This window comes from Vespa mandarinia, chromosome 25 (assembly GCF_050613455.1).
Source record: "Vespa mandarinia isolate Hongniang chromosome 25, ASM5061345v1, whole genome shotgun sequence".
NCBI lineage: Eukaryota > Metazoa > Arthropoda > Insecta > Hymenoptera > Vespidae > Vespa > Vespa mandarinia.
Window position 1 is genome coordinate 1,364,856 of NC_140834.1, and position 23,105 is coordinate 1,387,960.

Below are 23,105 nucleotides of genomic sequence, written 5' to 3' on the forward strand. Positions count from 1 at the left end.
TCGTAAAAGTTTTATTTTCTTCAAGAAAAAAAAAAAAGAGAAAAAAAAATAAAAACAAAACTCGTTTTTTTGTTTTTTCTCTCCAAGAAGTTCGAAAAAAATCGTGTGTTTCGCTGAAAACCTTCGTTTTTGAAAATAAAATCTTGTTAAAATAAAAATCAATCAAGAATTACTCATTGTTGACGTAAATGCTGTTTTTTGATAGATATTTTTCAAATGGAAAGAAAAACAAATAAAAGGGAAAAAGTTTCATATAATAACTCTCTTTGAATTTCGCGGTAAAAGAGAAGAAGCTTTCTAACCCCACTCTATTAATTTTCGTATAAAATGTTTCAATTAAGTATAAAGTGTATAGGTGCGCGTGTCTCTCTCTGGTGTGTGTGTGTGTGTGTACGTGCGTCTGATATGTGTCCGTTAAATAGAGAATTTGTTTAATAAGCTGAAATTATTTTTTTGTTAGTTTTATCTTAATGTCATAATTATATATCTATTTTTACAAATAAATATGTGTGTGTGTGTATATTTTTATTTCTCTTTGAGTGTTAATTAAATTAGATAGTAAAACTTTAGAAAATAAAGATAGCCTATCATTACACGTACTACTCTACTAAAATTAATAATTAAATTAATAATAATTGATAAAAATAATAATAATAATAATAATAATAATAATAATAATAATAATAATATTTTACAATGATCAAAGCTCTGTATATTTGATTTAAAAAAGAAAAAAAATGCATTTCTTTTTATTTAAAAATCATATAATTATCAAAAACGAAATCTCGAATAATCGATAATTATCGTAAAAATCTTCTTTTATATTTCAATGAGTAAACGTCATATTAAATAATTTAAATAATTTCACATATTATATATTCATTCAAACGTAAAACGTATCAAATATAAAATAATTTTAATTCAATACACGTATCAATAATAATTTTATATTTCGAGTACGCGATCGTTGTTTACAATCGATATCAACAAAGAACGAACGCTCAATTGATTTTGTTAGTACGTAGGTTAGTTTTCTATTACACCTCGGCGAGTGAACATCGAAGCTCTCTCTTTTCATACGGCTAACCTTAAATAATTAATATTTTCGATTAATTTATAATTATTTAAACGATATATGATGTACGTAGAATATAATGAATTAATATTTAAGCAAATAATTTATTTATTTAAACGATAGATAACCCGTGACATAGGTTAATTATAAAATAATTTTAATGTAATATTTGAATAAACATAAATTTTGAACGCAAAGTCATTGCTTGTATATAACGTGGAATAAAAATGAAACGTTCAATTGACTTTAGCCAGTTATCGAATTAGTTTTCTTTTAGATTTCAATGAATGAACGTCGTAATTTTCTTCACGTTTGTGACATTTGAATAAAGCTTAAACAATTTAACATTTCAATTATTTTACATTAATTTACTTTTAATTCCTCTCGATCATAATCTTGTAACAATGTCGGCGAGGATTTAATAAGGTAAATTAAAACATTTTTATATCAAACATTTTCGCAATAATTTAAACGATTTTATATAATAAGATAATAATTTTCTTTGAGATTTTTTTTTTCCATTTCTTTCAGAAGAACGATATTGAGTGTTTATACCGTAAAAAAAAAAAAAAGAAAAAAAATCTGTTCGTATTATTTAATCGCGAATTAAACGACAAATATTTTTGCATCGATTGCGTGCAATGAGATCGCATTAGAATCAATTTTCGTTAACATCCATTAAAGAAGATATATCTTTATCAACTTCGACATTTCATTGTCAACCAGCTACGAAATAAATCTCCAGCAGAATATCGATCATAAATCGTGGACGATTGTTTTTCAACTGTCATCGTAGAACTTCTTAAGTAGTAAGTAGTAAATTTTTTTTTTTTCAAGTATTTCTCCGATCATAACCTCAATCATGTCGATGACAAAAGACTCGAATCAGCGCGAACGAGATCGTTTGTAATTAATCAATTAATTAATTGATTGAAGAACATTGAGAGTTTATCACGATTAACTTTTTGTTTCGAAGATCTCAGATTGTTTTTCTTTCTTTTTTTTTCTTTTTTTGAGGTTACATAAGAATTTAACCATTAGAATTCATCGATTTATTTTCAGATTTTAGAATTAGGGTTGCGTTCTATAATTTTTTGATATTTATTAATATGTTTTTATGATAGATTACTTAGGATCTTCAGATGCAGCAACCTCCACGTGGTAAGACTTGGGTCGATATTTCTTGCGATTTATATCAAAATCTAATTCGATATGGTAAGTAATATCGAGGGAATGGTTGCACATTTCAGCGCATTTCCAAAATCCTTCTTTCGATTTTAATTTTGATTAAATACCTTTTAATGATTTTCGTTAGATAATCATAATTCATTAGGTAAGAGAAATAAATTAGAAAGAAATATAATAGAATTGTAAAATAAATTCTTAAAGAAACGCACTGAAAAAAGTTTTGATTTTTTTTTCTTTTTTTTTTTCTTTTTGTATTTTTATTTATTTTTATCTATTCTTACTATGCATAAGATGGATATAAACTACACAGTCATATATATATTATACCATATGTAGTAATATGTAATAATAGCTGCATAATGAAGTGGGGTGGGGGGTTTATGGTTAGAACAGTATTTCCTCGTTACTGTTTTAGTTCTTTTTTTGTCCGTACCTGTGGCGCTAATGTCACATACGTCACATGCGTAAGTTGAAATTAGCTTTAAATCGAATTAGCTTTTAATCGAATGGTAATGTTGGATAATATTTGAACGAATTAATCATTAACAATTATGAAATATATTATTACTATTACTATTATTATTATTATTATTATTATTATTATTATTATTATTATCATCTAACCCAATTAAAAATTATATTTTTATTTTAGGTTAAATTGTTAATTAAATAAATTTGATTTAATGTTTTTTATTTAATCATTAATTGTTTAATTGCTATTTCTATCTATATATTGATTTTATTTTTATTTATTATATATATATATATGTATATATATATTTCTTATTATTAACATTTACGTATCAACGAAAATGTTCGATTTAAAAGTAGTAATAAATTCCATATATATATATATTTATATGGAAATAATTCGTCGATGATCTAATGCAATTACATATAAAAAAATTCGTCAATGATTAATGACGAATCTTGTAAATGTTTCATTCAAATTTATTGCATATATATAAGAAATAATTCATCGATGATTATATTTTATATATAATTAGATCCAAGTATTTAATTGGCATATAAAATATTTCATCGATGATTAAAAATATATCTACAATATATATTGATCATTATTGATCATTAAAACTATTTAAGAATCATAGATACATTTTTTTTTTTTACTACGTATAGAATCTTATTCTTCATTTTGCTTATCTCGTTTTTATATTAATTTGAAAAAAAAAATAATAAAGAAATCGAAAAAAAATATATATATATATATGTGTGTGTATTAAAAAATGAGAAATAAAAATAAAATAAAAAGAACCGCATTAGGGAAAAAAAAAATATATATATATATACACATTTAGTACGCGTTTAGGTGAAGTTGAAAAAAGATGTCGTTAGAAGAATTAAAAAGAAAGAAAGAAAAAATATTAATCATTAAAACTGAAATCATTTTTTCTTTACGATGTGTTCACAACGATATTCATTCATACACATCGATTGATTTGATATAATTTTATTACGTAATATATAAAAGACATTATTCTACAATTTCTTAAATGTTTTAATTAAAATATAGTTTTAATAAGATTACAAAAAAAAAAGAAAAAAAAAAAAAAAAAAAAGAAAAACAATAGCGACATCCCTTTATATCTCTCCACCTCATCCTTTTTGTTTTTTTTTTAAATCTTCAGCTAACTTAAAATTACTATACAAAAAATATATCTACTCACTCTCTCTCCTCTCTCTCCTCTCTTTCTCTTTTTTTTTCTCTCTCTCTCTCTCTTTCACTCTTTTTCTTATACATATATATATATCCTTAAAAATTGTAAATTATCTTAAATTTTTGTGCTTAGGTTGCACAAGATGTTTAATAATCGTTGGGACATCTCTTAATTTTTCTTTTACCACATATGGTACTTCCATATTTTGTTGACACTTTTGACTATATTTGAAGACCTTACCGTTATTTGTTTCATACTTAATACCACCACCGTAACCTTGCGTTATTACCTATAATCACATTTAAGAAGTATTATTATTTAAAAAAAAAAAAAAAAAAAAAAAAAAAAAAAAAAAAAAAAAACGCATTAATTTTTCTCTTTTTCTTTTTTTTTTTAAGTAAATAATTATTTACAGTTAAAGAGGATCCATCCTTGTAATCTATTTTAATATCTCCAGATGGTAATTTTATGGCAATACCAATTCCTGGTATTGTTACTTTTTCTATATCACAATTTGTACTATAAACAGAATTAATTTTTCTCGAACGTGATGTTGTCGTTGATACTGCCGAATAAATGGCGTCGAACGATGGCATCTAAAAAAAAAAAAAAAGTTTAGAATTTTAAATGAATTATTATCAATTAAATTTCTTTTAAACAATACAAAATATATTTTACTAACAACAGGTGTACTATTAGTGGTATGTGAAACGTTCTCTTTCCCTTGTAAACAAGGAGCATCATTCAAGGCCGAACAAGGCCTACGTCCAATTATTACAGGAAAGTATGAATGACCTGTTGCCGTTTCCAAAGATTGTAAAGTGGATTCTAATAGCAAACAACGTTTGTAGCTATCAGAATAATGTTCATAGAATTCATCCAAATGCGTAGGAAATTCACCTTCGACATATGTGTTACTATCCTCTGTAATCTTTACAGCACCATCGACACGTGTAACCTGTTACATGTTAGAAATAAAAAAAAATTCTTTTTTTTTTTTTTTTCAAGTTCGAATAAAAATATCTCAATAATTTGTATGAAAATAAATAAAGATATTACTTTGCAACCATTATAAAAGTGCACTTCGCAATCAGGATGTGGACCATTTTCCATGAATAAACATTTAGCACGTTGCGTGTATAACGTCACCTTTGGAGTTTTAGCTCTGACGAGTTTGACAAAACGAGAAGCATAAATATATTTTTTATGATGACGCGGTGGTAAATTTTCATATGAATAAATATTGTCAGCACCGTAACTTGGTAATGGTGGGGGTTGCGAACCAATTTCTAACAAGGAAACTGGTTTATAAAGTATCACTCTTAAACCGTCACCTGAAATTCTACACACTTCGTTTATTTTTTCCTAGAAAAAAAAAAAAAAAAAAAGAGAGAGAAAAAAAGATATTCCTTTAATTTAAACATTTTTAAAGAGAGAGAGAGAGAGAGAAAGAAAGAATTATAATTAATGTAAAATAAACATACTATTCCATTTCTTCTTTTAATAAATTCTATACAAACTTCACCATTATCAAGAATAGTGAGTATCGCTGTTTTTGTTCTATGCCTTGTAGGTTGTAATCGTTCAGAATTTAATGGTGATACTTGTAATTTATTAATTTCTTCATTAATTTCTGGATTACACAAACGTTCGTTACTTTTTTCCTTTCGTTTTTGTTTTTCAATCACTTTTTGTCTTCTATTTTCATGACACGATTCACAATTACTCTGTTGAACATTCTGTGAAAATATTCTGCTTGATTGACCTGGTGATATGTCATAAAGTACAGAATCTGTTTTTGGAATATAATCCATAAATTGTTTTCTTTGTAATGAATGCATTTTTGTAATTGGTTCAGATAGAGCTTTACTTCTTGCACTTATCATAGGTCCAAATCCATCATATATCATGGGGGTTGTACATATACGTTCTTCTGAACGAGAACGCATCCTAGCTTGGCTATAAGAAGATAATGTTCTACCCACTCCAGAATCAATCATGCCTTCTCCTAATAATACTCTATCTATACCGATCCTCTCATGTCTTCCCTATTTATTGGAAGAAGAAATAAAAAAAAAAAAAAAAAAAAGAAAAATATTCTTTATTAATATCTTAAATTAATATTTTTAATTTAATAAGATTAAGTTTACTTCTTTTTTTTTTTGGTTTATAAAAACTTTTACTAACACTTATACTACATGTTTGATTTGTTTTCAAACTTGTTATAAATGGATGCTTTGGGACATCTCTTAAATGAATCCTTTCCTTTGGATTCTTTTTCAATAATTTATCTATAAGATCTTTAGCGTTGTTAGACAAATTGGTTGGCATAACATAATCAGCCATTGCTACTCGTGTCAAGGTACTCTTTACAGCGTCTGTATCAAATGGAGGTTTACCTACTAAAAGAGTATACAACATACATCCTAAACTCCAAACATCTGCTGCCAAACCATGCGATGATCTAGTTGCAACCTTGAAATAAATTTAATATATTTATTTTTCATATATTATATATATTAATAAATATATATGTATATATATATATATATTAAATTTATTGAAATTACTTCTGGTGATATATAATTAGGTGTACCGCACATAGTCAAATGTTTTTCATCTGGTCTTTTTAATTGCGTCGCTAATCCAAAATCAGCAATTTTCTATAAAATTTTAATTATATTAATTATATTTAGATATACCATATAAAAAAAAAAACAAAAAAATCTATTAATATTCTTTTACATACCACTTGCATATTCTTAGTTAATAATAAATTTGACAATGATATATCTCTGTGAAGTATCAAATGAGAATGTAGAAATAACAGACCTTGTACGACCTGTGCTATGATATTTCCAGCTTAAACAATAAACATATATATATATGAAAATTATAAAGAAAAAAATATTTCAAATGTTAGCACTGTCATCAATTTTGCTCCAATTTTTTTTTCTTTTTTTTTTTTTTTAAGTCTTAAGGCATCATAAATTGACAAATGATTCCGTTAAAGAATAAAACTTCCTTTAAGATAAAATAATATGAAAAGAAAATTGACATTTACCTTCTTGTTCAGATAATACATTAGATTCTTGCATTTTTAAGTAACGTTGAAGTTCACCATTGTGACATAATTCTAATATCATGTAAACATAATTATTATTCTCAAAGAATGTATATACTTCTAGAATAGCTGGATGTTTCAAACGAGAGTGTATTTCTACTTCTTGAGAAACTCTGTTTGACATACCGGCAGCTTGCATTGAATTCTTGTCTATCTATAAAATCAAATTATAAAAAACTACGTTATAACTCTTAAAGATTTCAAATTGACAAGCGTCTCGATTGAGAAAGAATTTTATTTAATTTATCACCCAACAAATGAAAACTATTTACCATTTTTATAGCAACTTCCATTCCATTGCGTAAACATTTTGCTCTGTAAACACTAGCAAAACCACCTTTTCCAAGTAAATTTAAAACTTCGTAGTCCTGTAGATGAAGGAAAAGAAAAAAAAAAAAGAATAAAATAAAAGTAACTCCCTAAACTTTTTAAACTTTACTATAATGAAAATATAAACAAGAAAGAAAGGGAGAGAGAGAGAGAGAGAGAGAGAGAGAGAGAAAATTCAAAAAGTTAACCTCAATTTGTTCGCCGAAATCACCCGGCATTTTTTATAGTCCTGCATAAAAAAAAAAACAGGTCGTCGTCAACTTTAATACCTTCGTATATTATGTATTTAGTTTTTATATAAAATATAAGCGCAATATAAATAACTCAGCCAAAACATAGAATTATAATTTGTAAACAATAAATCCATGATGCCCCCACCAGTCTTTTACAACTGACACGTATGGCTGCGACGGAGGCGCACTCTGGCGGATTAATTTTTAATTAAATTTACGTAACCCGATGCACGCACGTAGCATCCAAACAAAAAAAAATAAATGACAAACGATATACACAGGGAAGCAGATGGCGCTTAATACGATTAATTTCAAACGACATTCCGTTATTAATTTTGTAAATTAAATTAAAAAGAAACAACAACAAAAAAAAGACAAGGTAAATTAAAAAAAACTGAAAAAAAAATTGCAAAAACAATAACGAAATGTATATACACAACTAATTACACGTACATATATATATATATATTTATATATATATATATAAATAAATCATTAATTTTCAATGTTATTATTCCACAATTGTAAATATTATTAATATTAAATATTATATTTTTTCTTGGCTAATAGCAAAAAGAAAAAAAAACGTTTACACACATTAAGGATCTAATAAAATGATAATGATGATAATAATAATATATATCCTGTAGTTATATAAATGATAATATTTTCTTATTTTTAACACATAGATGTATATATACATATATATGTATATATATTTATATATATATATATATGTATATTAAGATCCAGATATAAGATCTTAAAAGGCAAGAGATATGAGATTTTTCATTTCGGATGTAATGATGTATCGGTAAAGCGGATGTCAGTAATGGACATCGTAAAAACTATATTATAATTCCCTTATCAAATCAATTAATCTTTTTTTCTTTTTTTCTTTTTCATTTTTTTTTTCTTATTTTTTTTTTTTTGGTTTTTTTTTTCTTAATTTTTCCTTTCATTTCTTCTTTCCCTTTTCTCCATTATCGCGTACTTCTTATGTTACACTGTGACTCGTCGTACAATCGCTGGCAATCGTTATATTTTCGCATACTTGAATGTCCTGTATTTGTAACTCGTCTATCAAAATCACGTGTAATTCGTTGTTGTTGTCCGTGTGTCAAGCGGATTGCAATTGGGATGGCGATGACAATTCGTAAAATTGAAAATTTAATTCCTCCCCGAATAAATTCTCCGGCGATATTATTTCAGATTCTACCATGTTTAAACCTAAACCCGTTGAGCCCATATCGGTTACCAGAAAACCTTCGCTTATCAATCCACATTCCTCGGCTACTACTTCCTTCGATATTGGATTTAAAAAATCTAAAATAAAAGGACAAAGGAATAAATTCAATGAATGATGATGAATATTCGTCAGAAACGGGGGGGGTGGGAGGTCGGAAAAAAGAGAAACAATCGAATAAACAAATAAAAAAAAGGTAATTAAACGAATGATGAACAAACATGACGTACCGCTTTCTTTTATGGTGCAATCAAAATTAGTCGTTTGTGTTGTATTTTGTTGCTGTGTTCCCTGACACGTACCATTGGAAACCATCATTGGTACCAAATATTGTACCTCGACCTCCTTTTTGATACCACTTAATATTTGTTCCGCGCAATGTTCCAATGTCGTAGAATTAACGATATCGTCGGTATCCTCTTCGGAAGATTGACGTGTAATACTTGCCGTAGCTGCTTCTATTTCGTCTAATAAACCTATTTCACTGAAATATGATTGGAATAATATAATGTAAACAAATTTTTTTTTTTTATATATATATATTATACAAACTTTATTACATAAGTAATATTTATTATATAAAATATTTATATAATAAATTATTATGTATTAATTTTTTTTTAATGTATATATATATATGGATATATAAATTATTTACCTGTTGTTAGTATCATGTTGCCGAGAATTGCCATAATCAACGTCCTTTATGATCGATCGTGATGATGATTTTGTTGGATCGGTTGTAATTATTTGATGTGGTCTGGTGTCACCACGATTGGCTATCGCCCATAAATGACCAGCACCGTGTGGGGCCTTAGATCCTTTTCGAAAATGTGGATTTATCGAGAGATTATGTCTCACAGAATTTTTCCAACGATCGTCATTACTTTTGTAATAAGGAAAGTGTTCCCTAAAATAAAAATTTAAAAATAAATAAATAAAGTAAATAAATAAATAAATAATATAATATAAATAAATAAATAAAATTAGAAAAACATATATAAAGAGAAAACAAAAAAAAATATATATATATACATATATGATTAATTTCTTTCTCTTTTTCTCTTTCTCTCATTTTATATATTTTATATTTTTTTTTTTTTTTTTTTTTTTTTATTCAACTGAATTATTCAAATTCGAAAATAATTTGAATTTTCGACAATTACTCAATCCCGCGAAAATAATTTATCTTTTTCTATCACTCTATTCCCGATATAAAATTTGAAATATACATGGGGTCGGGTTAAAAGTTATTAAATGATTTCAAAATTGAATTATCCTTTTTCGAGACCTTTTCGAGACCTTTTCAAGCTGATGTTTTTTTTCGCATTAAACTAAGTAAAACTACAAGCCTCGCTTAACTAGAAACTTTTGGCCGACGACCCCTCTTCCCCACGGCCACCCGTACCTCCTTCTCCTCAACCCGTACAATTTATCGGGATCACAATCATTTTTCATATTTCAATTTTACATCGATTGTTAATACTATTGTTATTATTATTAATATCGTTATTAATTAAAAAATTTAATATATACCAAATTTAGAAAAAATTGTTAATAATATTTGTATCCTTTATTAATTATTATTATTTTTAATGAACCTATAGAAATCGTTAATAATAAATCTAATATAAAATTTTTCTAATGACAATTAATAAAAAATTATTAATATGGCAAATGTAAATATATAAAAATTGCAAAAAAGAGAATGTTCAAAAGATATCTAAAAAAAAAAAAAAGAAAAGAAAAAGAAAAAAAAGAGAAGAAATAAAAAATAGCCAACAAATCTGATGAAAAAAAGAAAAAAAGAAGAAAAATAATAATAATAATAATAATAATAATAAAAATAATTCTAAATAAACAATAGAAAATCGATAGAAAAAGCTGATACAAATGTAATAAATGTAATCAAAAGAAAGAGAGAGAAAAAAAAGGAAATATTAAAAGGAAAAAAAAAAAAAAACTTAAAGATCAAAAGAAAAAGACTTTTCCGCTTGAGAAATGAATACCATCGACAATAACGATTATATAATAAATCATATCATAGAAAACAAATATTGTCTTTGCTTGAACAAAATATTGGTTATTAAAAAAAAGAAAAAAGAAAAAAAAAGGAAAAAAAAGGAAAAAAAAAGGAAGAAAAAAAAACAAAAGAGATAAAAAAAAGGAAAAAATTACTATAATCATCAATATATGTATACATACATACATATATATACATGTACACACACACACACATATATACATATATATATGTATTACTTCGTTATTTCACAATTTTCTCGAAGAAACTTATGCGATCGAAGAGGTGAAAGTATAGAAACGGTAAATCGTGTTCGCATTCGCGTTAGAGCCGCAATGCACGAGGTAGAATAGGAATGAGGGTGAGGGTGAGGGTGAGAGCGAGGGTGAGAGTAAAGGTGTGGGTGTGGGCGAGGGTGAGGGTGAAAGGAGTTCGTACCAGGATGTGCAAAGCAACAACTGGTTAGTGGTACCAATGGGTACCATCTAAGAACCCAGCGAACCTTCGTCAACGGCAACCCTCTCTCTCTCTCTCTCTCTCTCTCTCTCTCTCACTCTGACTCTGACTCTCTATTTCTCTCTCTCTCTTTCTCTTTGTCTATGAACTCATCGACGTTGTTTCGAACGTCCCCTAAATTCAGACTTTTTCTTTTTCTTTTTTTTTTCTTCCTTTTTTTTTTCTTTTTTCTCTTCTTATTACTTCTCCGTTCAAATCGGAGAGAAAATAAATCGACGAACATAATCGTCTATAGTGTCCCATTTACATATCATTATGGTTACTATTATTATTATTATTATTATTATTATTATTATTATTATTATTATTATTGTTGTTGTTGTTGTTGTTGTTGTTGCTGTTGCTGTTAGTGTTGTTGTTGTTATTATTACGATGAACGATAAGGACAATGAAATGGGATTGTAAAATTGAGAATGTCAATTTTGGATAGATCTCGAATTTTCTATTTTTTTTTTGTAATTTAAAAACGTAATTTAAAAAAGAAAAAGTATATGTATATATGTATATAAATGTTTTTCTTTCTTTCTTTTTTCTTTTTTCTTTTTTTTTTTTATTTACGAAAATTGAAACTCCTGATTTTTTTCTCAAACTTTTCTCTTCCTCGAAATAATATAATATAGAAATGTAAAATTTTTTACTAACATATATTATATTATTATGTATCATATACACATATATTATTATTATTATTATTATTATTATTATTATTATTATTATTATTATTATTATTATTTATAATTTTATTAAGTAAGATAATTATTTAATTAAATTCTTAATTTTAAAACATTGACATGCTAAAATGATCTATTAATTTAATTTTTCTTTATCTAATAAATTAAATCAACTGTAAAATAAAATATATGTATATATATATATATTTTTTTTTATTTTTATTTTTATTTTTACTTACGAAATCCATTGATAAATCGCCGAAACGGTTAGTTCCCCTCTCTCTTGTAGCGCATGTTCGATTAATTCGGTATAAGTGAACGGTGGCTTTTTCGGACAATTATTATTATTATTATTATTATTATTATTATTATTATTATTATTATTATTGTTGTTGTTGTTGTTGTTGTTGTTGTTATTATTGTTGTTGTTGTTATTGGTAGACGAAAAATCTTGATGATGATTATTAATGTCCGAATTAACGTATGAAGATTTCTGATTAGTAATCGTTGAATTATCTTGATTATTATTATACAATTTTTTGGAATCTATCGTATAGATCATTGATCCATTACCACGATGATTATTATTTCCTTTATTTTTATTTCCTGATAAACAAAAATTAGAAAATAATTTCTTTTCTTTTCTTTTTTTTTTTCTTCTTCTAAATTCATATAACAAAATACTCTTATATATGTATATATGTACACACATACAAGCACATTGATATAAGAGTATTTTATAATAATTTTGTAAATATTTTAAATACAATTATATAAATAAACTTATATTATTTATTTATATTATATAAAAATTTTCTAATACATATATATATATATAAATTTTTTAAATGAATAAATAAATATATATATATATATATACATATATATTTATTTACCGTAATAATTATCCTTGAGATCTATCCCATTGTTATATATTTTATCGTCAGCAGCAGCTTCGATGAAAGGATCTAATTTAAAATCCAACAACCATGAAAGATTACCATTCTCTTCTTGATCATCGAATTGATGATATTGTTGTTGTTGTTGTTGTTGTTGTTGTTGTTGTTGATTATCATTATTATTCGTTAAAGATTGCATAGAATTTTGTTGGGATTTCATTCTATTATTCGATGCGGGTAAAGTGATCAACGATTGATGATGATGATGATGGTGATGATGATGGTGATGATTTATGGATTCCCATAAACCATTACGTATTACCTGCTGATAATTATTTTGTGTATCGTCGATCGTACGTAAATCGGTATAAATTATATCGGAATTAGGGTGTCCTTCCAATGAAATCGACGAGGATAATGACGAAGACGACGATGACATCGATGACGATGACGAGGATGACGGTGACGATATTGTTGTCGTACAATTGTTTGTCAATTCTGTTACTTGTTCCTGTATACGTTGACTTTCCAAATCGGACAACGTTGTCCAAGAATAATTGGTACCGTCTACAACCAATACTTTCAAACGCGTTACGGATGAAGCACGTTCGTCGTTATTATTATCCTGACTGATCGTTGTCGAATTGTTTGTGGTAAAAAACGACGTATTATTATCGACGTCCGAAATAAGATCATTCGACATTATCAATTCTATCGGGGTTTCTAATTCTTGCAAATAACGTTTTCTACCATTTTGCCATAATTCCTCGCAAAAACTATTTACGTCTAGATCCTCGTAGATCTTTCTTTTCGATGATTTACCACCTTGGCCATTTACGATCGTATCGTGATTCGAAACGTTACCGTTGTTAGACGATGGTCCTATCATTTTTCTTCGAAAATTATGTTTTTTTTTTTTTTTTTTTTTTTTTTTCGAAAATTATTTTTCTTCTTCCTTTTTTTTTCGAAAAAGAAAGAGAGAGAGAGAGAGAGAGAAAGAGAGAGATGGAGAGAGAGAGAAAGAGAGAGAAGGGAGAAAAAAAATAGTAAAAGCAAATATGTCTCAAAGTCGAAATTGATCTTTTAGAATTTTCCTGTTTCTTTTTCTTTTCTTTCTTCTATTCTTTGTTATCTCTTGAAAATCGCTTTATCAGATTGAAAATGTATAGAATTTTCGATGAAATCACTATAATCCTATTACTCTCTCTCTTGTGCGTTATGTGGTAATGATCAAAAAAAAAATCTTTGACATATAACATCACTTTTTTCTTTTTTCTTTTTTTTTCCTTCCTTTTTTTTACATGCGAATGTCCATTTTGTATATCGACTTGAATCGTAGCAATACGTACGTTATACGTAAACACACACACACAAGTACATGAACACCAAACGCGCCTTTCCACGTATATTCGGAGAAATATTGTTTTCCCTTCCTTTATTTTTTTTTTTATTCGACCACTTTATCTTTCGAGATAATATATAGATTTTTTGTTCTCTCCCGAAAAGACCTCACGAACGAAATTATTAAGGGAAATATTTAATTCTTTACTAATGTATACGATTGTATTTCAAAACACGATCGTTTACTTAACTCTATGAAGTTAACGTTAAAACCATGACAAGACTCTACGAGGAACGAACGTGATCGCGAGTTGACGCGCGATAGACGTTTGTTTTGTATTTCGATTGTTCCGCGGTACGTATGACTCTCGTATGCGCGCGCATCCTATCGACTGCGTTACCTACGCGCATGCGTTGAGTTGCTCAAATTGCTACCGCGCAGGCGTTAACCTCAATTGCTTAATAACGCGCATGCGTAGAAAACTGCGTCAATTTACAAACCCCGCGAATAATAAAATCTTATTCTTACGGTATAATTATATAAACAATTAATCTTTATACATATATATATATGTATTATTGTAATTTATTATTAAAAAAAGTAATTCTTTTCTATTTTTCTGCTGATTTTAAATGACACGTTAACAATTTATTATTAGCAATATGATGATTAGAAAAAGATGAAGAATTTTAATTAACAATTAGCAACATTGAAATTTACATCGAACGATATGAAGAACGATATGAGACATGAGAATGTGTTTTTTTTTCCCCCTCCTTCTGAAAATTGATAGGGAATTTCTTTTTGTTTTTTTTTTCTTTTTTTTTTTTTTTTAGCACGCGAGACGTACGCGTATGACCGGATAGTGTTATTAAGAGGGTGAAGGGGGGGGGATCGACTTAGCGTCGATAAAAACAATTTTCTTGACGCTAGTGATTCTTGTATTAAATACATACGGAAAATTCCATGGATTTCTTTTTTTTTGTTTTTTTTTTTCGCAATTACGATTAATACATAACGCTTATTGGTTTAGTGATTTTTAATTGGAGTATAATCTCGTAAAATAATAATCTTTCATTGGACTGTACAGTAGTTACGTATAGAAGCACACAACACACACATATATATATATATATATATGTACATACGTATCTATATATATATGTATACTTAAAGGGAGAGATATACTTTCTCGATTCGTTTCTAATTCTAGAACGGAATGTACCACGAGTGCATGCACTTACATACAACGGAACGTCATAATCCCGAAGAATGACATTTAAAATTTTGTAGTAAAATCGACGATAAGTGAATACGTTATTTAGAAGAGTTTGTTTTTTTTTTTTTTCAAACAAAAAGATTTCATTTCATCATCGCGGTTAGTCATATTGCATGGATCTTAATACGAAAGAAGGGAAGACGATATGAACGTGAACAACGACGTGGATCAACATTTGTTACACCAATTTAGCTGTTTGGGCACCACGGATAAAGATGATTTAATTAAACAGCTACAAAGATTGTTAGCTGGTAGCCAATTAAATGAGGCAACCGCTGCGTTTTTCTTGGATATGAATAATTGGTAATATGTCTTTTCTGTTAATAATATAGGTTAACTTTTGAATTAAACTTATATACGTTACATTGACATAACCTTTTAATACTCTGTTTACCAATGTCAATAGTTTCTGTTTTTTTTCTTTTTTCTTTTTTTTTTTTATTTTATTTCTTTTTTCTGTTTCTTCCTTTTTTCCTCCCCGAGCTCCCCAACTATCTCCTCCCCCCTTGCCCCTGTCTCCTCTCATTTGACAACAATTATCTTTTACATTTTTCTGTTCAAATTTTTTTTCTTTTCTTTTCTTTTCTCTTTTTTTTTTTTATTATGAAGAAACTTCAAAGAACGACTTTCAGTCGTATGTGTTTGTTTGTTTTTTTTTGGTATGTATGTATGTATATATGTATGTTACTTATACACAACATATAATATAATGTTTATAAGAAGATAGAAGTTTGATATCATTTGTAAGAAAATTAATATAATCCATCTGATTGAAATAATGATATGTAATATTTTAAATGTTAAATGTAATATTTTGTTTCCATTATAGGAATTTACAAGCGGCGGTATGTAGTTACTTCGATTATGAGTCACCATTCAAACTTCCTTGTATGACGCTATTGTGCGACAGCACCATAGGCGACGGAGAATCTGTTCCGCCTAATACAAAGTTTCAAAAGTCATGGCGAATTCAAAATAGCGGTACTGAAACTTGGCCAAATGGCGTTCGCTTACAACATTCTGCTGGTACACCATTGGGCGATTGTATGAAAGTGCCAGTTCCATCCTTAGCTCCTAAAGAAACGATAGAGATAAGTGTCACTTTGACAAGCCCCGAGGATTTGGGTGTTCACCAAAGCAAATGGAGGATGATAACACCTGCTGGCTCTTATTTTGGTGGTAAAAAGATAATATCATATGATAATAATATATATCATATAGCTAATCTTATAGCTAATCTTATAGCTAATCTTATAGCTAATCTTATAGCTAATCTTATTGACATATTTATAATATATATATATATATATATATATATATATACACCTTATATATGTATATATATTTTATTGATTACTATTTATTCTCTTCTTTCTTTTTTTTTTTTTTTTTTTTTTTTCTTTTATTTTTCCAGACAGTATCTGGGTGATCATAAATGTTAGTGAATGTGGAACATTGGCAGTAACACAACAGCTACATCAATTAAGTACTTCACAGTCTAATGATGTTCAGATGTCATAGCCTTTGACAGATAAAAATTCTCTCCAAACATTTTTGCGACTTATCCTCCACATTTTCAAAGCGCTCTTGCTTTATTCCTAATTTTTCTTTAAAAATACTTCTTTGTTATATAATCTCTTTTCATTTATCAAATAATACTTTTATTTTTCTTATTAATCATGAACGAAATGAATAATTACTATATTTATTCGGGTAACTGAAATTTTTATGTTTTAACAATAAGCCATTATCCTTCATTTGGCTATTTGAAAATTGTTGGTTTAATATGAAGTTTTTATTTCTTACCTTCTTTTATCTTTTGTCTTATTAATTTTCATTTTTATTTTTATTTTTTGTTTCTCTCTCTATCTCTTTTATTTTTTTTTTTTTTTTTTTTTTTTTTTTTTTTTGTTGAAAGAGAAGTAATATTAAAAAGGACACAAGAGACCCCATAGAGAACGTGTATATTAAATCATGGGGTAAACAAGAAATAAGAGAAAAAAAAAAAAGAAATAAGAATACACTTGTTAATCGTCGCATTCTGAAATGTATGACATGATGTATAAAAATTAATATATTTTATAACGTACATAGAGATTTAATATTTTATTAATATTTTATAATTGCTATAAATAATTAAAGAAAGGAAAAAAGAAAAAAAAAGAAAAAAAAAAAGAAAAGAAAAGGTAAACAACAAAGAAATATCAGAGAGAAAAGTAATTTTCCCTTAAAATTTTAATTTTTTTAAGAAGTTAAATACACATATACAATATATAAGAAATATACTTTTTAATTTTCTTTTACTTTTCTTTTTTATTCTTTTTTTTTTTTTTTTTTTTCCCCACCCACCGGCCCCTTAAATAATAATTTACCATAATTATTAACACGTCGTAAACCAACAATGTTCAAATATAATTCATTTGATCTTTTAATAATAAATAATATTTGTGATCGGCTCTATATTCAATTTCGGCTCGGTATTCAATTAAGAAAGTTTGAAATTATCAGTTATCCGGATATTTTTAGTAATTGATATTTTTCATTACAGATTTGAGGACAGAAAAAAAAACAAAAAAACAAAAATAAAAAAAAGAAAAAAAAGGGAAAAAAAAAACAGAAAAAAAATGTGTCTTAAAAAATCTTAATAGCATTGAGGTATGTTCGATAATACATGTGACTTGCACTATATATATATATATATATATATATATATATATATATATATATATATAGTATATACATATATATATATTATTAAATAAGTGATACGTGTCTTAAAAAAATGTATTTATATGAAAATTCAGCTACACATCTCTTTGCCTTTTATAACAATAATTTTAATTTCTCTATATATGAGGATATATATATATATATATATATATATATATATATATATATATTTCCTTATGTATCACTTCATACAGAAATCGATTAAGATATTACATTATGATAATATTATAAACAAGTCACGTTATTGTGTTTGAGTTGGGAACTGCTTATAGTAAGTCTTCTTATATAATAATCTATACACACAAGCACACATACATAGACATATACACGTAAATAATACAAACATAAAATAACACAAATATACATATGCTTGTCTGCAACCCGTGCTTATATTTCTATCATGTAATTTGTATATAACTTACATGATAGAATTATCATTGTTTATTACATTTTTGTTAATTATATATTCATCAAGGGTAGGGAGGGGAAGGGGAGGGGAGAGGGGTGACAGACTTGCACATGGATAATATCTATATATACATATACATACATATATATATGTATAGATATATATATATATATAAAATGCTATCAAAGAGTATACTTTCTAAGGTACAGGTTTATTAGAAATATAACTTTTATTAGAGATGAAAAAAAAAAGAATAATAATAATAATAATAATAATAATAAAATAAAATGAAATATAATAAAGTGTAATACTTACTAAAAAAAAAAAAAAAGAAAAAGTCACAAGCACAAGATACATTTATTCTATATTCACCAGATCAAAAGTATATATAAAATAATATACTGTTAAGGAAAATTTCTTAAAAAAAAAAAAAAGAAGTTCTTATTTTTATACTTGTACCTGAAGTCTCTAATAGGAAAGATAAAGAATGAAAAAGAGGAAAAGAAAAGAAAAGAAAAGAAGACAAAAAAGAAAACTCATATTGCCATTTGCATATTAAGTTTTGGATGTGGATTGTAGTCGATTAGCTCAAAATTATCAACCTTAAAGTCATCTATATCCTTAACGTCCCCAATTATTTTCAATATTGGAAATGGCCTCGGTGTACGTTTTATCTGTTCTTTAAGTACCGGTATATGATTTACATATACATGACAATCACCCATTGTGTGCACAAATTCACCTGGCTATCAAAGAGAAATCATTTATTTTTATTATATATATATGTGTATATATATATATATATACAAAAAAAAATATATATATATATATATATACTTTGCTGTTTATGATCATAAGATGAAATGTACCTTTAAATTTGTAATGTGAGCCACCATATAAGTTAATAGAGAATATGATGCTATATTGAATGGTACACCTAGACCCATATCAGCACTTCTTTGATAAAGTTGACACGACAATGTTCCATTCTGTACATAAAATTGTACGAGACAATGACAAGGTGGTAAAGCCATTTTTGGGATATCAACTGGATTCCATGCTGTCATTATTATTCTTCTATCATCCGGTGAGTCTTTTATCTTTTGAATAACATCCTTCAATTGATCTATACCTAAATTTTCACAATAATTATTTTTAAATCCATTAAAAAGTTAAAAAATTAATTATAATATATACATATACTTATAAGAACACTTAAATGGTCTAATTATAACTTGCCTTGTCCTTTATAATTTGTATGCATATTTTTATATTCAACACCATAATATCTCCATTGAAATCCATATACAGGGCCTAAATCACCTTCCTCTCTTAATGTAAGACCACAAGAATCAAGATAATCACGAGAAGAATTGGCATCCCAAATATGAATCCCTTTATCTGCCAATTCTTTTGCATTAGTTGATCCCTTAATGAACCATAATAATTCTTCAACGACACCTCGCCAAAAAACTCGTTTTGTGGTCAACAATGGGAATGATCCTATTACGAATAATATTTATTAGAAAATTATTAGAAAAATTTTCTTTCTTTTTTCTCTCTCTCTCTTTTGTTTTTCTTTTTTTTTTCTTCTTTTTCTCCCTTTGTGCTATTTATTCGTTGCACAAAAAAATAAAAGTTCTGAGAATATATATATATATATATATGTGTGTTCTGTGTGTATATATAAATAATTTTTGATTTATAACAACATAAGTTAATAATAATAAATGAAGTAAAATATCGGTGCCTGTTTAGCGTGATTTTTGTATAAATGAAATGAAATCGTACATGAATGCTTTTGAATGAATTTAAATAAAAATATTATTAATAAAGTTTGACGATTTGTATCAATAATCTTATAAATGTTAATGCTCATCGTCTTTTGTAGGGATAATTTTCATAAAATTTCAAGAAAATAATAATATATACATATATAGGATATAAAGAGAAAAAAGAAAATTTTATATCTCTCATTAATTTGATTTATTAAATGTTTATTGATTTTTATATTTGTTATTGAAAATAAGAGAGAAAAAGAAAAAAAAAAGAAAAAACAGAAAGGAAGACATACCATTTTGTAAATTGAAACGCATATGCGTTCCAAAAATCGAATAAGTACCAACTCCGGTTCTATCGTTTTTCTTCGCTCCGGTATTAATTATTTTCTCTATTAAATGCAAATATTGATATTCATCATGGTCATGGTCTTCGGATTTATTGGAATTATTTAATTCCTCTGTTACTTCATTATCATTCTTTCGAGACATAATGCAACTTTTTTTTACTTAATAACCTTTAACAGATATCCTCACACTCACACGTTGTAAATGCATAGAGGATGTATGCATTTGATCGAAGACATTTTTTCAGATCTATTTTTTTAAAAAGTTTATCATTAAAATTAAACGTTTGTTAAAATATTATTATAAATTATTCTAATCTAACGATATAACATGAAAATGCCCATGAACGCACTAACGCTCATTTGTGAATGTAATTTAATATATAAATATAAGATGTTTATTTGAGTCTGTTATGAGATGTTTTTTTTGAAATATTAAATATATATCGTATAAAAAAGAAAAAGAAAAAAGTAACATTATTTTTAATAATCTTAAATGTTTAACGAAACATTTGAAATAAAAGGATTTCGATATTTCAATTAAATATAATTATGCCGTGCATTGATATAATCGAACGAAATTTTGTTCATTTTTATTTATTAATTATTAAAGAAAAGAAAAATATCAATTCAAGTTTGCCGCCAATTCGTGTGGCGCTGTTGTCACCGCGTAAGCGAATAATCTATGGTCTAAAAATTTTACAAAGAAGTATAAATGCAGATGTAATTGAATTGTAATTATTTTTTCGATAGATCGATGTATTATTAATAAAAAAAATGACGAAAGAATAATAATTTGATTTTTCTTCTCTGTTTTCTTTTTTTTTTTTTTTTAACATTAAATTTCATTCGTCTTTTCATTCAATCTGTCGATATTGTATTTTTAATTTTTGAAAGGTTGGTAATACTGGATTGTACCATAGGACGAATCAATCAGAAGCCTCGTTTAAGGATATTATGTAGTCTTTCTCAGTCTATCTCGATTCCTTGGGTTAATTTGTATTATTGACGTAATTGTGAACGTTGTAATTACGTTTGTGCGTGCATACCATAAGATTAAAAAAATATTTCTATTACGATATATATATATTAATTAATAATCAACATGATCATTCCTGTGAGGTGTTTCACTTGTGGAAAAGTTATTGGAAACAAATGGGAGGCATATCTTGGCTTACTACAGGCAGAGTACACCGAAGGGTAAATTAATTAATTAATTAATTAATTAATTACGTACATAACCTCTAAAATATTGAATTTTATATATTAATCATTATCCATACATATTTATTCGCTATATTAATTTTTTTCCTTATGTAAAAAAAAAAAGTATGAATTTACATTACATACATAACCTCTAAAACATGAAATTCTTTATTAATCATCGTCATTCATATACATTTTATTCATTTATATTCATTTGTCCAATAGTAGTTTCTTATGCATTAAAAAAGAAAGAAAAAAAAAAAAAAAGAATAGAAATCTGTTCATAGATATATAACCACGAAAATGTGAAATTTTTAAATTAAAAATTATCCGTTCGGTGTATATTTATTTATTTAAAAAAAAAAAAGAAAAATATCTTTTTTCGTTTCGTTTTTATTTTTAACCAAGATAAACGATATAATGGATCTATGAGGAAATTAAGAAAAGTTGGACAAAAAATTTAGAGAAAACAAAATTTTATGGATCTTTATGGGATAATTCTCGTAAAACGGTCGTTTGCGTAATGTTTCAGTGATGCTCTTGATGCATTGGGTTTGAAACGATATTGCTGTCGCCGAATGCTGCTTGGACATGTGGATCTTATTGAGAAACTACTTAATTATGCACCTTTAGAAAAATAAATATATATATATATATGTATGTATATATAAATGTATATATATATATATATGATAGTTCGATAAGCATTTTGTTCAGCATAGTTTCTCATATTGAATCATGATTTATAATAACATTATCATAATAAGATTTACTATGTATAAAAGTCTAAGCATATATATATAATTTTCTTTTTTTTTTTTTTTTTTTTTTTTTTTTTTTTTTTTTTTTTTTTTTTTTTTTAATACAATTTTTGTAATTATTAAACATTTAGTAAGTATGTTAATTAATTAAAATATAATAACTTAATCGTATTCTCATTTGTATAATAACGAAGAAAAAAAAATAGAAACTTTAGGAATTAGGATTTAGATCGAATAATATTGGAAAGAACATATGATTATATTATAAA

General features: G+C 26.4%; 5 protein-coding genes across 8 annotated transcripts; 2 read left to right on the forward strand and 3 right to left on the reverse strand.

Annotated features, from left to right (window-relative positions):
• Positions 1 to 21: 21 nt before the first annotated feature.
• Positions 22 to 7,902, reverse strand: SAK (polo like kinase SAK). 3 transcript variants are annotated; one of them, XR_014983593.1, is made up of 12 exons: positions 7,585 to 7,902; positions 7,339 to 7,434; positions 7,007 to 7,220; positions 6,692 to 6,804; positions 6,513 to 6,605; positions 6,130 to 6,417; positions 5,427 to 5,990; positions 5,002 to 5,307; positions 4,625 to 4,900; positions 4,356 to 4,538; positions 3,952 to 4,231; positions 22 to 439 (listed from the first exon to the last, which is right to left on the reverse strand). XR_014983593.1 is itself a non-coding variant. In XM_085664165.1 (11 exons), the coding sequence occupies exons 1-11, from the start codon at positions 7,612 to 7,614 to the stop codon at positions 4,052 to 4,054; spliced, it is 2,343 nt and encodes a 780-aa protein (XP_085520291.1). In that variant the 5' UTR covers positions 7,615 to 7,902; the 3' UTR covers positions 3,683 to 4,051. The 3 variants fall into 3 exon arrangements, 1 of the variants encoding a protein (XP_085520291.1); XR_014983592.1 differs by lacking the exon at positions 22 to 439 and adding an exon at positions 2,617 to 2,742; XM_085664165.1 differs by lacking the exon at positions 22 to 439 and having other exon boundaries at positions 3,683 to 4,231.
• Positions 7,903 to 8,414: 512 nt separating this feature from the next.
• On the reverse strand, positions 8,415 to 14,642 carry LOC118446616 (uncharacterized). Of its 2 annotated transcripts, none has more exons than XM_085664238.1 (5): positions 13,087 to 14,642; positions 12,325 to 12,691; positions 9,534 to 9,785; positions 9,106 to 9,359; positions 8,415 to 8,955 (listed from the first exon to the last, which is right to left on the reverse strand). In XM_085664238.1, the coding sequence occupies exons 1-5, from the start codon at positions 13,871 to 13,873 to the stop codon at positions 8,750 to 8,752; spliced, it is 1,866 nt and encodes a 621-aa protein (XP_085520364.1). In that variant the 5' UTR covers positions 13,874 to 14,642; the 3' UTR covers positions 8,415 to 8,749. The 2 variants fall into 2 exon arrangements, with proteins under 2 accessions (XP_085520364.1, XP_035733410.2); XM_035877517.2 differs by having other exon boundaries at positions 12,982 to 14,642.
• Positions 14,643 to 15,506: 864 nt separating this feature from the next.
• LOC118446697 (protein ILRUN) lies at positions 15,507 to 17,696 on the forward strand. Its single transcript, XM_035877652.2, has 3 exons — positions 15,507 to 15,908; positions 16,435 to 16,784; positions 17,020 to 17,696. The coding sequence occupies exons 1-3, from the start codon at positions 15,751 to 15,753 to the stop codon at positions 17,124 to 17,126; spliced, it is 615 nt and encodes a 204-aa protein (XP_035733545.1). The 5' UTR covers positions 15,507 to 15,750; the 3' UTR covers positions 17,127 to 17,696.
• Positions 17,697 to 18,953: 1,257 nt separating this feature from the next.
• On the reverse strand, positions 18,954 to 21,231 carry Ts (Thymidylate synthase). The gene is made up of 4 exons (XM_035877651.2): positions 20,819 to 21,231; positions 19,984 to 20,247; positions 19,614 to 19,876; positions 18,954 to 19,490 (listed from the first exon to the last, which is right to left on the reverse strand). The coding sequence occupies exons 1-4, from the start codon at positions 21,012 to 21,014 to the stop codon at positions 19,281 to 19,283; spliced, it is 933 nt and encodes a 310-aa protein (XP_035733544.1). The 5' UTR covers positions 21,015 to 21,231; the 3' UTR covers positions 18,954 to 19,280.
• Positions 21,232 to 21,766: 535 nt separating this feature from the next.
• On the forward strand, positions 21,767 to 22,868 carry Rpb10 (DNA-directed RNA polymerases I, II, and III subunit Rpb10). The gene is made up of 2 exons (XM_035877654.2): positions 21,767 to 22,069; positions 22,608 to 22,868. The coding sequence occupies exons 1-2, from the start codon at positions 21,975 to 21,977 to the stop codon at positions 22,714 to 22,716; spliced, it is 204 nt and encodes a 67-aa protein (XP_035733547.1). The 5' UTR covers positions 21,767 to 21,974; the 3' UTR covers positions 22,717 to 22,868.
• The last annotated feature ends 237 nt before the right edge of the window (positions 22,869 to 23,105 follow it).

Coding starts and splice junctions, on each gene's coding strand:
- Ts (XM_035877651.2), bottom strand. CDS start 21,014: ATGTCTCGAAAGAATGATAATGAAGTAACAGAGGAATTAAATAATTCC. Junction 20,248..20,818: donor GCGTTTCAATTTACAAAATG/GTATGTCTTCCT, acceptor TATTCGTAATAG/GATCATTCCCATTGTTGACC. Junction 19,491..19,613: donor CTCACATTACAAATTTAAAG/GTACATTTCATC, acceptor TCTCTTTGATAG/CCAGGTGAATTTGTGCACAC.
- Rpb10 (XM_035877654.2), top strand. CDS start 21,975: ATGATCATTCCTGTGAGGTGTTTCACTTGTGGAAAAGTTATTGGAAAC. Junction 22,070..22,607: donor CAGGCAGAGTACACCGAAGG/GTAAATTAATTA, acceptor GTAATGTTTCAG/TGATGCTCTTGATGCATTGG.
- LOC118446697 (XM_035877652.2), top strand. CDS start 15,751: ATGAACGTGAACAACGACGTGGATCAACATTTGTTACACCAATTTAGC. Junction 15,909..16,434: donor TTCTTGGATATGAATAATTG/GTAATATGTCTT, acceptor TTTCCATTATAG/GAATTTACAAGCGGCGGTAT. Junction 16,785..17,019: donor TGCTGGCTCTTATTTTGGTG/GTAAAAAGATAA, acceptor TTATTTTTCCAG/ACAGTATCTGGGTGATCATA.
- LOC118446616 (XM_035877517.2), bottom strand. CDS start 13,873: ATGATAGGACCATCGTCTAACAACGGTAACGTTTCGAATCACGATACG. Junction 9,786..12,324: donor GCGATTTATCAATGGATTTC/GTAAGTAAAAAT, acceptor TTTTTATTTTAG/GGAACACTTTCCTTATTACA. Junction 8,956..9,105: donor TTGCACCATAAAAGAAAGCG/GTACGTCATGTT, acceptor CTTTTATTTTAG/ATTTTTTAAATCCAATATCG.
- SAK (XM_085664165.1), bottom strand. CDS start 7,614: ATGCCGGGTGATTTCGGCGAACAAATTGAG. Junction 7,221..7,338: donor TGGAAGTTGCTATAAAAATG/GTAAATAGTTTT, acceptor TTGATTTTATAG/ATAGACAAGAATTCAATGCA. Junction 4,539..4,624: donor CCACTAATAGTACACCTGTT/GTTAGTAAAATA, acceptor TTTTTTTTTTAG/ATGCCATCGTTCGACGCCAT.